The following is a 16,119-nucleotide window of genomic DNA, read 5'->3' as shown; positions in this document are numbered from 1 at the left end:
AAAAAAAAATAGTAAAAAGAAGTAAAAAAAAAATTAGACCAACTATCCCCTATCTTCTACAGGTGTGTGATGGCAACAAAAGATCATGGTACATTTATTAGCAATACACTAATAAAACATCCTGTTTCTGTCTTCTTTCCATTGCAGGTTTACTTCTCAACACATTAAAAAGCCAGTTTACCTTTGCCTGCGAAAACGAAATCATGTCCATCAAGTGTCCAGACTCAACGCATATTCTGGTGGAAAGCGCCAACTATGGCCGTCTGGTGCCAGCTAAAGAAATGTGTCCGTATAAATGGAGTACTATAGGAGCTTATCAATTACATGATTTTATTACTGAAGATACTAATTGTAGATCAGAAACATCTTTAGAGGTAAGATGTCTTCATGTGTCTTGTCTTATGTCTTTGTGTCTTGTCTTCCATATTGTTTTCTGTTCATCTTCGTGTTGTGTCTTTTATCTTGTATTTGTCTGTAGTGTTTTTTTTCTTTTGTCTGTCTTTCTTTTGTCTGTTTTTGTGCATTGTCTTCTGTCTGTAATTGTGTCTTATGTCTGTTGCCATCTGCAGTCTTTGTGCATTGTGACTCTTTGTTCTTTCAAATGTCTACTTCTGTCTTTCCTTGCCCTGTCTGCTAGTTTGTCTTGTTATGTTGTCTGTCTACCTCTTTGTCTGAAATTGTCTCTTTGTGTCTATCTCTCTCCATCTGCCTTTTTGTCGTTCTCGCCTTTATTTCTTTGACACCTGTCTTTCTTTCATACCTCTTCTCCCTTCTCCCCATATGTTCATTTTGTCTCATTATTTCGGCTCAGAATGATCAGAAAACATTCTGGACAGTTGTTACTATAATATTATGTAATAATTTTTGGCAAATATTTGAAAGAATAAAAAAAAAATTGAAATTTGACCGAAATTATACATTTAGGCTTTTACATTTCCCTAGTCGCATACCATAATAGATAGAGCTATGCAAGCCATTTATTCCTGTTACTGTTGCAATGTTTAGTTAACATGGAATTGAACTATCATGTTGTTATAACTTCTCTACCTATCATACTTGCATCATATTAATGTTCTACATAATATACTCTTTTGTTTTGTTCATGATTAAGCAAATTTGCCAGCGGTTAAATAAAATTGATGGTGTTTATTTCATGACTTGATGAATTCCGTTTTGATTCATAAGATGTATATTTGGAATGGTTTTTTAAACAGTAGCTGCTTCATGAAAATATCCACAAACTGAAATAAGGCTAGATATAACGTTAATATTTTGGTTCTTGTCCAAATGATTTACATGAATTGATGAGGGTGTGAGGGTTTTTTCCTTCAATGTAAAATTAGGCCCTATTTCTTTTCTTTTTTTTTCTTCTTTTTCTTCAAATGTGAGAGTATGATCACAAAAAACAAACAAACAACAATTTGGAAGTGATCCTTGTTCTCTAATGGGCTATTCCAGAAAATAGGTGCACACCCCCTATAGAAGAGTAAATTTTCAATCAAAGAAATGTCCGGATTTCCAAGTCTGTTTTCTGAAAACGACTGGAAATCCAGTTGCCAATGTTACTGGAAAAAGCTTGGAAATCCAATCAAATGAAGGAAAAATCACGGAAATTTTGAAAATGAGCTCTCAAATTGAGGATTTCTGATTTTGAACTATTTTTCTGCCAGATTTTTTGGCCTTTGGCCACTTTTAAAGTCTGGATTTCCAACAGTCACAACTGGACAAAATGTCCGGACATCCGAACTCCTCTATAGGAGGTGTGCATCTATTTTCTGGAATAGCCCAATACAGTAAGCCAAATAATTAAGGTACCAGTTATGTTCACCCCTGTATATCCTAAACAAAGACAAGTATATGTCAAATTTAATACAAGCAGCCACCTGTACTTTTTAGCTATGATTTAAGACATTGGTTGAGAATTAAAGAAACAGTGATCTAAAACCTAAGGAAGAAACGAAATCAAAAGTTGTAATTTTGTGTTCTAATCAATGCAAGCATGACACTAGTTTTAACGTGATAATCAATGCAAGCATGACGCTAGTTTTAATGTGATAATCAATGGAAGCACGGCGTTAGTTCTCTTGTTCGAGAACGCTTTGTGTACAAATCAATAGGGCTTGCAATGGATCAAACTGCAACTTTTAAATTGGCATCTTTCTTGGGATTTTGGATGTCGTGTCTTTATTTCTTGAACAATTTCAACAAATAAGGTCTTAAATGCGAGGTGATAGACACAGCTATTGACGGCTGGTTCCAATTATGACATCTGTCTTTGTTTAGGATATAAGGGGTGAATATAACTGGTACTTTAATTTTTTGGCTTACTGTACACTTATATATATATGAATAAAGTTTTTCTAATACCAAAGTCTTATATTTTTGGAAAAATCAAAATGAATTGTGCCATATATTCCAGAAATTGAAGCAGGACGGGACGAGAACCCATAACATACATTGTCGGTTTCTTTTCTGTTTTCTTGCAGCCTGTTATCACATTATGTAACGACAAAACAAGATGTAAATTCCGAGTAGATAATGACCTGTTTGGAGAAGATCCTTGTCCAGGGACCAATAAATATTTAGATGTAACTTATAAATGTAAACCAAGTAAGTATGCTGGCAATATTGTCAAACCCAGTAAATAATAGGTGCAGTTTGTGGCCCTCATGGACTCGGCGACGGAGGAGTCTACGCATCAGAGCATGAAAGTAGTGCTAAACATTAATTGTTCGGCAGGAAAAACCTCATGTACTTTGGCCCTTGAACATAACTGCCAAGAGGAGGTTTTGCTCTAAACATGTTCAGGGGCTTATGACACATAGGAGGTTTTTCCTGCATACTGCACAGCATCAATACCGTAAAAACTAGTTAGCATATGTACTTACTACTATTGAGCGCTTTTGAAAACATGAAATTGTACCAAAGTCCATCGCTTTACCAGCTGAGTTAATGGGGTTGAGACACACATTTGCAGGTTTACTTGTTCGTATATAACTATGTGTATCAATGAGTTGCTCAAAACACTGTACACTTTTGTGGATGGGGCTCTTCATATTTGCATGTTTAAAAGTGCTCGATAGTAAGCACATATGCTAACTATTGAGTTTTTTATACGGTAGTTTGATATACAATGTAGGCCTAAGTTTTGAATGCCAAATGTGCCAGAAGTAGGTCCATGAGTTCCATGTTGTTTGTACTTGAACCATTTCATCAAAACTTACCCAGGTTGTCAAGGTTACCATCATTAAACATTACAACTGGTAACCATGGTTACCAGGTATAACCTAGCAATCAATGTTACCATGTAAGCATACAAGCATCAAGTTGAATGACACTTGTAAGTTCCAATTACCTCAGCTCTCTGATTGATAGGTAACTCAAGTGCCACTCAAAACTCCCTGGCATGTCAGAAATTGTGTACAGTTTTGTAGTCAATTATCAGCACCCCGGGATCAGCACATGCAGTTCCAGTACTGTGCCACTCTGATGGCACCTGTCAGTAATTAATATCGATTTGATTAATTGGAATAAAAGAATTCATCAAAATCAGCATTTTTTGGCAAAAATTGAGCGCACAAATCTAAATCCAAACTTTTTGCAGATTTTGGTGATTTTAAAGGGATTTTAGGGTCTTTACCAAAAAACCCAAAAAATTTTGACTGGCAGATCATACTGGACATGTCTGTGTTCCCAAAACAATAGTTATTGGTTTTCTCATCGCCTTCGCTAAGACTTTCAATAGCGAGCTGTATTGGTAGGAGTTTGTTTCAAAATCAACATATTACCAGTTTGTAAACTTGCCCTTTATTTGTCTTCTTTAATTAAAGGTTGCCCTGAGGTGTACCTTGTTCTAGAATTTCAATTCTCTAGATTTTCATCTTATCCTGACCATGCTGACCATGTCCAGTTATTTTCAAATCCCCAAGTGGATCTGAAGTTACATGTTTATATTGGGCCACAGCACAGAATATTTCTGTAAGATCCTGGGTATAGAGCAATCTCCTATTAAATGCCCAATATAATCCTGTTCAACTTTATCTATGGGGTAGGGGCAGTATCATATACAGATTTTCATTTCCAAAATTCCAAACTGCTTCTGATTTACATATTGTCACAAATTAGAATTATACTTTCCAAGGAATGAAAGTATTTTCTAAATATGATAAACAAAAATTGTGTAAGCCCTACGTGCTAAGAAATTATACTTTTGCAGCTTTTAATTCTGCTTTAGTACAATCCATACACCCCCTTTAGAAGACATGACCTTAATCTTCCATGCAGGAGTGTGGGTTACCTTCATGGGTGACTCCATTTTGATGATCTGCACTCCCAACTAGTGTTGGAAATTGGTGATGCAAAATCATTTGCATCATCTTTTTGTTGTCAATGAATTGAAACAAGTAAAACCATTAAGTCCGATTCAGACTCCAGCTTGATGCGCGCGATGCTTTTAAAACATCGCAGCATTACGCGATGAAATGTACATTTTAATTTAAAGCATGTGGGTTTTGCATCTCCTTATATGGTCGTTCTGCCGACCCAGATTTTCTCGGCAGCCAATCACAATCGTGCACGACCGCGATATCACAGCACAATGCGAAGAAAGTTGAACAAAGCTCAACTCTAATTGACGATGAGAATTTTCACCGCCGAGCTCGTAAAAACAACCTAGCTCATATTTCAGTTTTAAAACCATTGCAGCACTGATCACATCACACTACGATATGGAGTCTGAATCAGACTTTATAAAGTGCGCTTCAGACTCAGTATTATACGTACAATATTGTATGTACAATATATGCGTTATTTAATCTATTGCCATTCTATTTCCAGTAATGTTTAAGTTCTAACGAATGTTTGATGACGAAAAATCGATAATATGTTACATACAATATCTAGCAGAAATATATTATTGATTTTACGTCATCAAACATTCGTTAGAACTTAAAAATTACTGGAAATAGAATGGCAATAGATTAAATAACGTACATATTGTACATACAATATTGTACGTATAATAAAAAAAGTCTGTATACTGCTTTAGTCTGTGACTGGAGGAAGTCATTCTATGTCAAGGGCCACTCAACCATCAATTGGTTCTCACATGCCACTTACTGCATTCATCTTATCCCACTAAAAACACATTTTCATCTGCAGATATTTTACTTCATTTACATATTATGGAAAATTGCTTTTTTGGAGGATGACATTTGTGGTAAACAGAGTGCAGAGTTTCATAAACATAATAGTCTGTGTGAATACCTATTGGATTGTGCCATGGTGAATGAGGCTGCTATATTTTACCATTCCCATCTCTGACAATATTGGACTATTTCCCAAGTTAAGGCCTGGCAAAGTCGATTTTGAGTTTCCCGTCGCCCGCCCGCACTTCATTTTCGGGCCCGCACTTGAATTCATTATTGCGATTTTCGAAAAATAAAAATAAAAGCTTATCATTTTTGCAAAAAAACCCGATGAAATCCGTGATTTTTAGTGGAAAAATCAAATTCAAAACATCGATTTCGCTACCGGCAGTAAACTCATTGCGGCCGGTTGGTGTGATTGGCGTCTGATAGTGATAGCCTAGATCCTGTAGGCCCGGTTCGCAACGCTTTGTAAATATGTTGACGTCGCTGTTCGCGAAATCGCACAATGAATAGTGATGTTTGTGCGAATTTAAAAAAAAAATATATTGATTCTGTTATTTTTGGATTTCTTTTCATAAATATCAATCATATATTTTAAAATAGTACTTGGTATCGTTTTACATTAATTTGACTGTACAAAAATGGCAACATTTATATATTTCAACTCTGCTCTATTGTGACACTGTTGCATGAAATATGCGGTCGAACAAAAATATTTTTCAATGTCTGATTTTTTATTCTACAGTGCTGTTTGTGACTTTGCACAATATCGTTGTTTGTGGTAATTAAAGAAATATATTAATACTGTTAATTTTATATTTGTTGTCCCGATTGATCAATTATATATTAGACATAGTTTTCGACATAGTTTTAAAGGGACCATTGAAAGAAAAACATATTTGGTATCAAAATAAAGCTAATAACATATAGAATCCATTTCTAAAATGATAAACGCAATTTTCCTTCATTTTACCCCCCCCCCCAAATCAGCAAATAAAGACAAAGCGCCCAATGTCGCGTCGTTCCGCGCAATTCATATGTGCAGAGACACATGGCAACCCCTCTGACGTCAAAGTGGTTATCCTTTCCGCTGCATGGCAACACTGCATAGGCCAGACTTGGTCCTAAACCAACGCATGAACATGTTTACAGCAATGAACTTTTCTGTGCCTTTTAGGCCTAACAAGTATATTAAAAAGGATATTATAATTACAAAGCTATACAATGACTACTATATGATAGGCCTATATGTAAATTCTAGCTAGGCCTACAAAATTGGCCAACAACGGGGAAACATACCGGTAAGTAAGTTAGGCCTACATAATTATTGACAAAGTCAAAGCTGTCAGTGCTAAGTGCTCGGCTTTTGCAAGAGAGTATCATTTGTTTTGACTGAGGCATTCTGATATAGCAACTCTTTACTTATATTTCCTCTGAAATATCTGGTGAGGATAGGAAAGAGAAGGCAATGATGTTTCGGGTTAGCCCATGACATGCGACTTAATTTCTTCAGGCCTAATTAGCCTACCTCAGCCTGGGCGTGCGGCCTAGGTTTACAACCGCCGGGCCTAAAACGCAAGTCGATCCTGACTCCGAAGTTTGGAAGCTGAATTGCGAGTGATTAAAGTGTGTTTGTTTGTTCCTAACGGTCGCTCCGTGTAGAGACACACTTATGGGGCCAGGTTCAAAACAAAAGCCAGGCTCGGGAGAGCGAGTTGGCGCGGTTGTTTCCTCGCCTTGCACCACTGAGGTCCCGGGTTCAACTTCAAGCCCGGCGCGCGGCCAAAAGACTCATGTGAACTTGGTTTATCCTGATCCCGGGACCCCGTATTCATGCTCGCAGGTTTTCTCCGGGATCTCCAGTTTCCTCCTGCTTCTCAAAAATCGGTGATTAGTTGTTTGGTTATCAAAAACTCCCTTCACCCAATGAAATTTGGGGAGCTGAAAAGATAATTGGTGGATGTTACAATCCAAGTGCGGCTAGGTTTGCCCCAGGTTCGGCAGCATCCAGCCTAGATGATGCGATCTGATGGTGATTATGGCAGCTAAATTACAGCGCTTTTAACCCTCCGAGATCTGGGAAAAGGCGATATATATATAAAAGCCGAAATTTATTTTTATTTATTTTTAAAAGCCTATGAAAAAACAAATTTGAAAATAAAGAACCACGAGAGGAACATATAAAGGCCACTCTAAACAATCATATGAACAATATTTACTGTCAGCCTTTAGTTTGCGTTTTCGAAAATGCTTATAATATAGGCCTAATCCAATCTCAACTCCCACTGAAAGTGCAAAGTGTCCAAGCGTTTTATCAAAGGTAGGCCTACAATTACAAAGTTTATGTTGATTGGGTATAAATCTTGTAAAATACAGCGCGCCCGGCTGGATATTTCGTTTTTAGAAATGACTGGCCTACCCCGGGCCTAACCATCCATGGAATAAAATAAGTGTAGGCCCATAATATTTCCCATTTGATGTTACAGTTTGTACTTTTATTTTTGTAGCATAGGCTTTTTGAAGGCCTATGTATGTTTGTAGGCGCTCCTCATAATTTATTTCAAGAACAGCTTGCATGTCATGTTCTTCATCTGCCGTTCAGCTACTGCCCCAGTGCCAACGGCTCAAATAATATTGGCAAGTGTCCCGTATAACACATGGTATAGGGGAATAAATTTGCAAAATAAAAGAGCCTAGGCCTACTTTGGCATGTTTGGGGTATGAAAATAAGCACTTTTGAAAGTTAACTTATGGAAAAAAGGCTTTTTAGTGAATTTGCTCTCAATGAGAGAAGACACAACTTATTTTGCTCTAAGTTTGCTGTCTTTTTTGCTACTTATTTCAATTTGCTCTTAATGAGAGAAGACACAACTTATTTTGCTCTAAGTTTGCTGTCTTTTTTGCTACTTATTTCAATTTGAACTTGCATTCAATTTTTGACTTGAATTTGTTTTTAAACTACAGCATGTAGTTCTTGTTGTTTGCTTTATATTTTGTTGTCTGTCCCTGAAGAAGAGCAGTTTATCTGCTTGAAACGTCGGTTGTTTTTTGTCTGTTTAGTGTTCGACTGCTATGTACACAGTGATTTTCATCACTTTCAGTGTACTGTTTTCCTGACACTTTTGTGGGCTCTGGAATTGGCAATTTTTGGCCATCGAACTTTGCCTGTTTTGTGCCTACTCTGGATGTTTGGTTTAGCGTGTCTGTTTATATGCACAGTGATTTTCATCACTTGTTCTAGTGCAGTTTTGTATTACCATTGATGCTTGTTGTTTTTGCAGGTTCAGCACTTCTGTGGGCCTTGGAACTGGTAATTTTGGCTATCGAACTTTGCCTACTTCTTCTGCCTACATTTGCTGTTTTTGTCCCCCTGCATACTGTCTAGTCTGCATTTTACTTGTTTCCCCACATCAAGTTGGTGTACCTTGCTTTTTTCTTTCCTGCTTTTTTACCAATTGTCAGGTTTTGGGAAAAATAATTATCTCTTGAATATTTTAAGGCAGGCCCTACGGAAAATATACATAGGCCTATAATAATAACTAGCGGGATACCCGCGCTTCGCGCGGGTCCCCGCTAGATGAGTAAATGGGAGCGATCACTAAAACAGGAGGAATTACTGAAAAGGTAGAATCATTGAAAAGGTAAATTTTATTTTTCTAAACCTGTTCCTTCTTGCATTTCCATTTAGCTTCTTTCTTTCTTTTCAGTTTCTTCTACATGGGCCTAGTTTGTTCCCATTAAAAAATTGCTATTTAGCTTGTGATTTTCCGTTTCCATGTTATTTATTTATTTATTTATTTATTTATTTAGGCCTAACCGCATTCCCATTATTTTCTAAATCTGTCCTTTCTTACGTTTCCCTTTTAGCTTCTTTTTTATATGCTACTTAGCTTGTGATTTCCCGTTTCCATGTTATTTATTTAAGCTTATTTAATTCTGTTTTCATTATTTGGCTTCGAGGTGCTCGCGCCGGCACATCATCTGCAATTTATGTGTTGCGGCAAATCTTGGCGATATTCCCTTCCTTCGTCATCGTCACTAAATCATAGGCCTAGACCTACTCATAATTAGTTTTATGGTTTTATACATGCCATGTAGGGCCTACATAAAGTCATCGAAATCATATCTTGGTCATGTTGACCGGGGGTTGAATTTATGAATAAGTATATAGGAAGCTGCATGCTTGATGATGATAAAAAAATAACAATTGATCGTCCCCGCCCGCTTCCTTTCGCATGGTATTGCCATTGAGGAAGTCTGAAATGTTTAATGTTATTTTCTTTATTATATTGGGAAAACTTCTTTTTTTTTAATGTTTCAAAGTTAATAATATTGTCAATTGATTAGATTTGCTTCTGTCCTATAATAAGCATTTCAATTTAGAGGCTTTGTTTTAATCATCCTCTCAGAGAACCATCAAATAACAAGAGCCTCGATCTTATCATCCTCCTCTACAAGTTACACAACTAATAATGTCTGGGAATAATACATAGGCCTAAATGATCCGTTTGCATTATAAAAAATTAATAAATGATAAATAAAAAGGCCCTCCACTTCCTCTTTTTGATAACATGTGGACAATCAACTGGTATTTTGTTTTTACTTGACCTTTAAATAATTATATATGGTTGTATTATCATGATTATTGCATCTGATATTTAGATCGCGATCGCTGTTGTCAAATTATCCCGGCAAAAATGTCAACGCAACACAAAGCGCGTAACCACAATGACGTCATCCGGAAAGCGCCCAATTTTCTACTTTTGATTAATGACGCGCGATGTAGCGTCGGAAGGGGGTAAATCGAGTACGTTGTTTTCATTGTATTTTTATTTCTAAAATAGTTGGTTCTTCAATTGTTTTAGATATTGATTCTATATTTTATGGGCTTTATTTTGATACCAAATAATATTTTCTTTCAATGGTCCCTTTAAATTAAATTTAATATACAAAAAGAGCAAAAAATTTTATATTTCAACTCCGTTGAGTTTATGACATTGCTGCAAGAACTATGCGGTATTCAACATCAACAAAACACGCGCACGCATGGGGTTTTCCCTTTAATTTTGTTGGCGCAAGATTCGATAGGAGTTGTAAAAACTTACCAATTCATGAATTGCAATTGTTTAGTATTTTGATTTCAATTTGATGGGACTTTGCTGACGTTTGTATTAAAGATTTGTCATGTACATATCAATTAAGATATGCGACAGTGGTCGTACTGTCATGCAGTGGACGATATCGCATGTCAACGTCACACAACATTATAAATAAATAAGAAAAATAATAGTAAAAAGAAAGGAATTGGTATCAATTTTGACCTTGCAGCCTCTTTGCAAGTTTATATCTTTGGTTACACATCCTTTGAGTGAGTGAGCGGTAATAACAACATGTTTTACCACTCGCATTTTGTCATATAATGAAAGTCACGAAAATAATGAATAATGAATAATGAAAAAGTTACCTCACTTGTTTTCAAAAATTATGTGACGGGAAACTCAAAATCGATTGTTTCGGGGCCTAATGCCTATAATTTGGTTCACTTCAAGTTTGGTAGTGACGTATGTGCGTGTTTTGCTCGCTGCAGTGTTGTATAGCGCCCTTAAACTAAGTTTAACATGCTGAGTGTGCATGCACGCACGCGTACAGAGGCGGTTTGTTGGCACGCTTGTGACACATCGGCGAAAAACCATTGACGTCACTGCTTAACTTGAGGTGAACCAAATTTTTACTTGATTTTTACTTATTTTTAATCTGTGGGATGAGCTTTTTGACAAGAATATACCACTTTTCATCTCTCAAGGAGGTTTTACTGTGGTATTAAAAAGATAAGAAGAATTTTATTTAGATTTAGGCTGTTTTGATGTCTGGCGATGTCAGATGTGAGATTTTTGTGTGGTGGATTAGATAAAAAATAATAAAAAAAACTGAATAAAAGCGGGTGATTTTACTAATGCGGGCGGGGGCTTTGAGACGAACTATTAAATTAAGATGGGAAGAACTGAGGATATAGCTCTATACAGCATTATAATAATTTCCAGTAGCTGTTCCCTGGGGCTGCTCCTACTATACTGGTGTTAGCTGGAAGCCATTTTGAACTTGAGATGTCAAATCCCCTAGGCTTATGGCAAGCATCAGACATGATCCATGGGAGAGACCTTGCATAGCAGCTGGGCTCCTTTCTCTTAATAACTTAATTGCTTCTAATGTCAAAGCCAATGTTAATGTTATTCCCATGAGGGCTAGGAGTGTTAATGCTTGATGGGATAATCACCTATAGGGTAAAGGCATAGACCACTTTACAGGGACTATAAGGAATACACACACTGGTGAACATTCTGTGCAACAATGTTTAAAGTTGACATATTAAATGTCTTCAAAGAAATCTGGGGAAAATATCATACTTTTTGCCTTGGAATGTTTTAAAGTGCTGTGTCAATGTAAAGCTTAAGCATTATAGGGCAGATGTTGGTGGCCTTATCTCTTAACCCTAACAGCCCTGAATACTACAAAATACTACTTGATATATGCGCTGTTCGTGCATGCATCCCACGTGGTGTGATGACGCAATCGCCCTAAGTGATATATAGGCACGGTTTCGCTGGCCAGCGAAGCCCAAAACCTGTGGCAAAGTGTCGCCGACCGAGTGCTTGGCATGCAGGGGTCTCGGGTTCGAATCCCACCCAGAGCAAACAACTTCTTTCCTTCTTTTCTCTCTTTATTCTTTCCTTCTTTCCCTTCCCGTCGCCAAAAAGCCCTTAGGCGGTTAGGGTTAGGTTACCACTATCGAAACTCAGTATAGGCTTCCTTAACCCTAACAGCCCTGAATACTACAAAATACTACTTGATATATGCGCTGTCCGTGCATGCATCCCACGTGGTGTGATGACGCAATCGCCCTAAGTGATATATAGGCACGGTTTCGCTGGCCAGCGAAGCCCAAGACCTGTGGCAAAGTGTCGCCGACCGAGTGCTTGGCATGCGAGGAGTCTCGGGTTCGAATCCCACCCAGAGCAAACAACTTCTTTCCTTCTTTTCTCTCTTTATTCTTTCCTTCTTTCCTTCCCGTCGCCAAAAAGCCCTTAGGCGGTTAGGGTTAAGGGCCGGTATTCACAAAAGGAGACTAACTTTAGTCCTGGATTATCCCTAGTCCGGGACTAGTTAGTCCTGGTCTAAGGATGATCCACGGACCAGGACTAATTGGTATTCACAAAGCTGGACTAACTAGTCAGGCCTAACTCAGCGATCTGAAAGTTAATCCGCGGACTAACTTTTCAGATTGCGAGTTAGGCCTGGACTAACGCGAGATCTAACGGTCAATCCATGGACTAATTGAACTGCACATGCGCAACAGCGTCATCAGAGGCCGCACATCATCGATCGCGGGTTTTCTATGGTGTCCGATGAAAATGTGGCAAGAGATCAATCTTGAAACACCCTGTACACAAACTTATTTGTCATTTATACATTAATAGGCCTACATATTTATGTTTATTTATGTGTTTTCTTTTTTGATTATAATTTCTTTTTAATTTAAAGTAGGCCAACGGGAATTTGAAAGAAAGACTGCTAAAGAAAGTAGGCCTATAGGCCCTACGTTTATTAACGCTGTTTCGATAAGTCATTATCCAGTATGGCTTTGCTTATTTAGTAGGCTTAGCGTATTCAGTGGCGTAGCTGGGATTTTTTCCAGGGGGGGGGGGGCATAAATCTACCAAACAAAAATTTTGCCGCCCTTCCTCAACAGCCCGAAAAGGTTGGCCCAATTTTTTTCGGTGCTTTGAAAAGAGAAGAGCAAAAAAAAAAAAAAAAAAAAGGATTAAAACCGCTAGCTAGCGCCTCTAAAAGCAACACGTTTTGATATATAGTACCATTTTTCCCTTCCGCCCTCCTCTCTCCTTTTTCCTCTCTCTCTCCTTTTTCCTCTTTTTTTTTTTCTTTGCCAGGGGATTCCCCCCCTGCCCCCGCAGATACGCCACTGAGCGTATAAAAGTGAGGGACGGAGGGGCAGTAACAGGGGAGTTATTGCCAGGAGGAGCGGTTATCCAGGCCCGGGTATCCAGGTTTGACAATTTTTTCCTGCTCGTGCTTCGTTCACCCCGATTTTCACGGTAAATATATAGGCTATGAAAATTCTGATATGAGCTCCAGGGGGTATGATCGATCGGAGTTGTAAAATTTTTCAACATTTTTATCACAATTGCCTAAGAAATGGTCAAAGAAAAAGTAAGCGCCCACACTCCGTGTATCCGTGGGTGCTCATGATTGTTGGCAAACTTTGAAAACAACCCCTTTTTTAATATAATTTTTCGAAAATTTCAGAGGAAATAGACCCATTTCTAATTTAAATCTATTTCTCGAAACCCTCACATGTTGTTTTGGACAGAAACACGTAGGGCCTACGACTAGTCCCAACACCGATTTACTATGCGCACTGATTTCTGTTTCCCAAAATAAGAATTTCGAGCATTGCGTGCATGATGAATAATTGGATATGCACATTTGTTTTATTTGATTCATAGACGAACAGTTCTTCAATTTTTTTTTGCACCCAATCAGCGAATATGTTTTTAAAAATGACACTTTCTTGTGCGTTCCATAAATCATCCCATATTTTACAAAATGTCCGATATTTGAGCTAATAACGACGGATACAGGAGTACAGGAACCGTGGGAACTGGATCCGCTCCTGGTTATTGCCAGTAATGTAAAGTCTACTGCAGGAAGAGAAGGGGCTTTTTTGTGGTTTAGAGGAATAGGCCTACGAACGGGCCTACTTTGCTATGGTTTAAAATTCCGAAAATGTTTGAAATTTTGAAGATTATTGCAGTAGGCCTAGAGGTCAAGCGGCTCTTGGCCCCTATGCCATCTCCCTCCATCTGCTCATAAATTTTACAACAGTGTGGAATGTCTACATTTTAGCTCTGGGGGAGGGTAACATTGGGGAGGGTGCAGGGAATGATTGTTAGGTCACGACAGCTGAAGGGGGGGGGGTGTGCAAGCAATACTTTTGGCACTCGGACATAGGGGATTTTTGCTACACATTCATGCGGCACCTTTTCAATAAAACGCTGAAAAAAGCTTAGGAAAACAGTATGAAAACGCTGGATTCCAAATATTTGGCATGTGCATGGGGCGAATTTTGGCAGACCGAGGGGGGGGGGGGTTGTTTGATCCGCCATTTGGGAATTCGCCCGGCTCAGAATTATTGCATAGCCCGGCTAGGCTAAGCATAAAATTCCAAGTAACCGCCCGGAGTAACCGTCATCATGAAAACTTATTGTCAGCCCTGCCTTAATAAGATGTGTAACAAAATACCATTGCATGTAACAACGGTTTAGAACCAGAACTTAGAACCAGAACCAAAATATATGTTTTGCGCAATGATGAGTTCAAAAGCTTTCTGATAAAAATAGGTGTTATGAAATATAGGGACAGAACACTTATATAATTTTTGTCATGAAATTAATATTCTTACCAAAATTCAAATGAGCCATAAACACACACACACACACACCACCACATAATTATTATGGTTATCATTTTTTTTCTATTTTTATTATTATTATTATTTTTCTCTATATTTTTTAACATGTTTACCAGGAACATCAATATCATACATTTCCAGGAATGTCTCTAAGTATCGATTTTGCTGATGATAATAATGTATTGACACATTTGAAGTATATTATCCATAGTACAAAGCACTAGGGACCGTTCACAAACACTTGTTAGGGTGGGGGCCTGATGCAAAAAAATTTCATAGTGAACATTTTTCGGGGCCCCACCTTTTAAGATCTCAAAAATTTCAGCCCCCCCTTTTTGACATGAAAACTATGGGTCAACCGCATTTTCCCAAGAAAATTTGTGGTCATTTTTTTCAGGGCCCCCCTTAGGAGGGTCAAAAAATTTCAGACCCCCCGTGCATCAGCCCCCCCCCCCCCTAACAAGTGTTTGTGAACGGTCCCCTATGGATTTGGGATTTTCTTTTGCTACATTAGTTGAACCAATGTTTTTTGACATCCTTAAACCTGAAATAATAAAAATTTGGTTCCATTTTTTTGTATGCCCCCTGTGCTCCACACAAAAGGTCGAAGGTCACAGTGGGGCCAAAACTTAAAAATAGTCCCATCATGTTGTAATGTATCTCAAATTATTCCTCTCATCGCAGGGAATAAAAAGTCAATGGTCATCATCTTCTACTGTGCTTAGTTCAGGAGCTGTAAGGTCAGATGGGTCAAATGTCAAATATTTCATACAGAGATCAAAATAAAAATATGGTCTGATTTAATCGAAACTGGTCTCAAATTACTCTCCTCAATATAGGAAATCTGAAACATATACTATGAGAGTTAATGTAGTCAAAGTCAAATAGAAATGCGCATGCATAACCTTTGACTCATCATGCGATTTCATCTATTCTGAGGTTATATACATTTCTCAAACAAATTGTTTTCCTATTTTGTTTGTCCAGAGGAGTATTTTGAGACAAACTGTGATTAAATTGGTGCACTTTGAAAATTTGGCCACTGTGCACGTGATATTTAACCTTTGACCTATTTTGCTCAACTCCTGAACTAACCATTAGTTCAGAATGACAGTTGACTTTTTTATTCCAAGTACTGAGAGGACCAACAATTTGAGGGATGGATTGCAACATGATAGAACAAATTTGAAATTTTGGCCCCATTATGACCCTTTGATCCCTCATGGGAAGCACAGGGGCATAACAAATGGAGAACCAATTCTAGTCAGGTGCAGCCGGTTACTCAGAAGACCCGGTAGTTTAAAGACTCGCTATTCAGAAAACCCATTATTCAGAAGGCCTGTTAGTCTGAATTTTCTGAGTAGTGGGCCTTCTGAATAACAGACTTTCTGAATGGTGGGCTTTTTGTTGAATTTTATGTAAAAGTCCCGGTTCTCAGAATTTTCTGACTAGTGTGACTTCTGAATAGCGGATTTTCTGACT

The 16,119-nt window shown here is 37.9% G+C and overlaps 1 protein-coding gene across 2 annotated transcripts in view; it reads left to right on the top strand.

Annotated features, from left to right (window-relative positions):
- The window catches only part of LOC140141395 (uncharacterized), a 226,516-nt gene that overhangs the window by 134,649 nt on the left and 75,748 nt on the right, over positions 1-16,119 (top strand). For both annotated transcript variants that reach the window (XM_072163250.1, XM_072163249.1), the window contains exons 2-3: positions 148-374; positions 2,487-2,610. In XM_072163250.1, the coding sequence (XP_072019351.1) occupies positions 148-374; positions 2,487-2,610 (351 nt within the window). The remainder of the gene's footprint in view (positions 1-147; positions 375-2,486; positions 2,611-16,119) is intronic.

The sequence above is a fragment of the Amphiura filiformis genome, chromosome 19 (assembly GCF_039555335.1).
Source record: "Amphiura filiformis chromosome 19, Afil_fr2py, whole genome shotgun sequence".
Classification (NCBI taxonomy): domain Eukaryota; kingdom Metazoa; phylum Echinodermata; class Ophiuroidea; order Amphilepidida; family Amphiuridae; genus Amphiura; species Amphiura filiformis.
The sequence above is the reverse complement of the archived record's forward strand: the minus strand, read 5'-3'. Positions and strand labels throughout refer to the sequence as shown.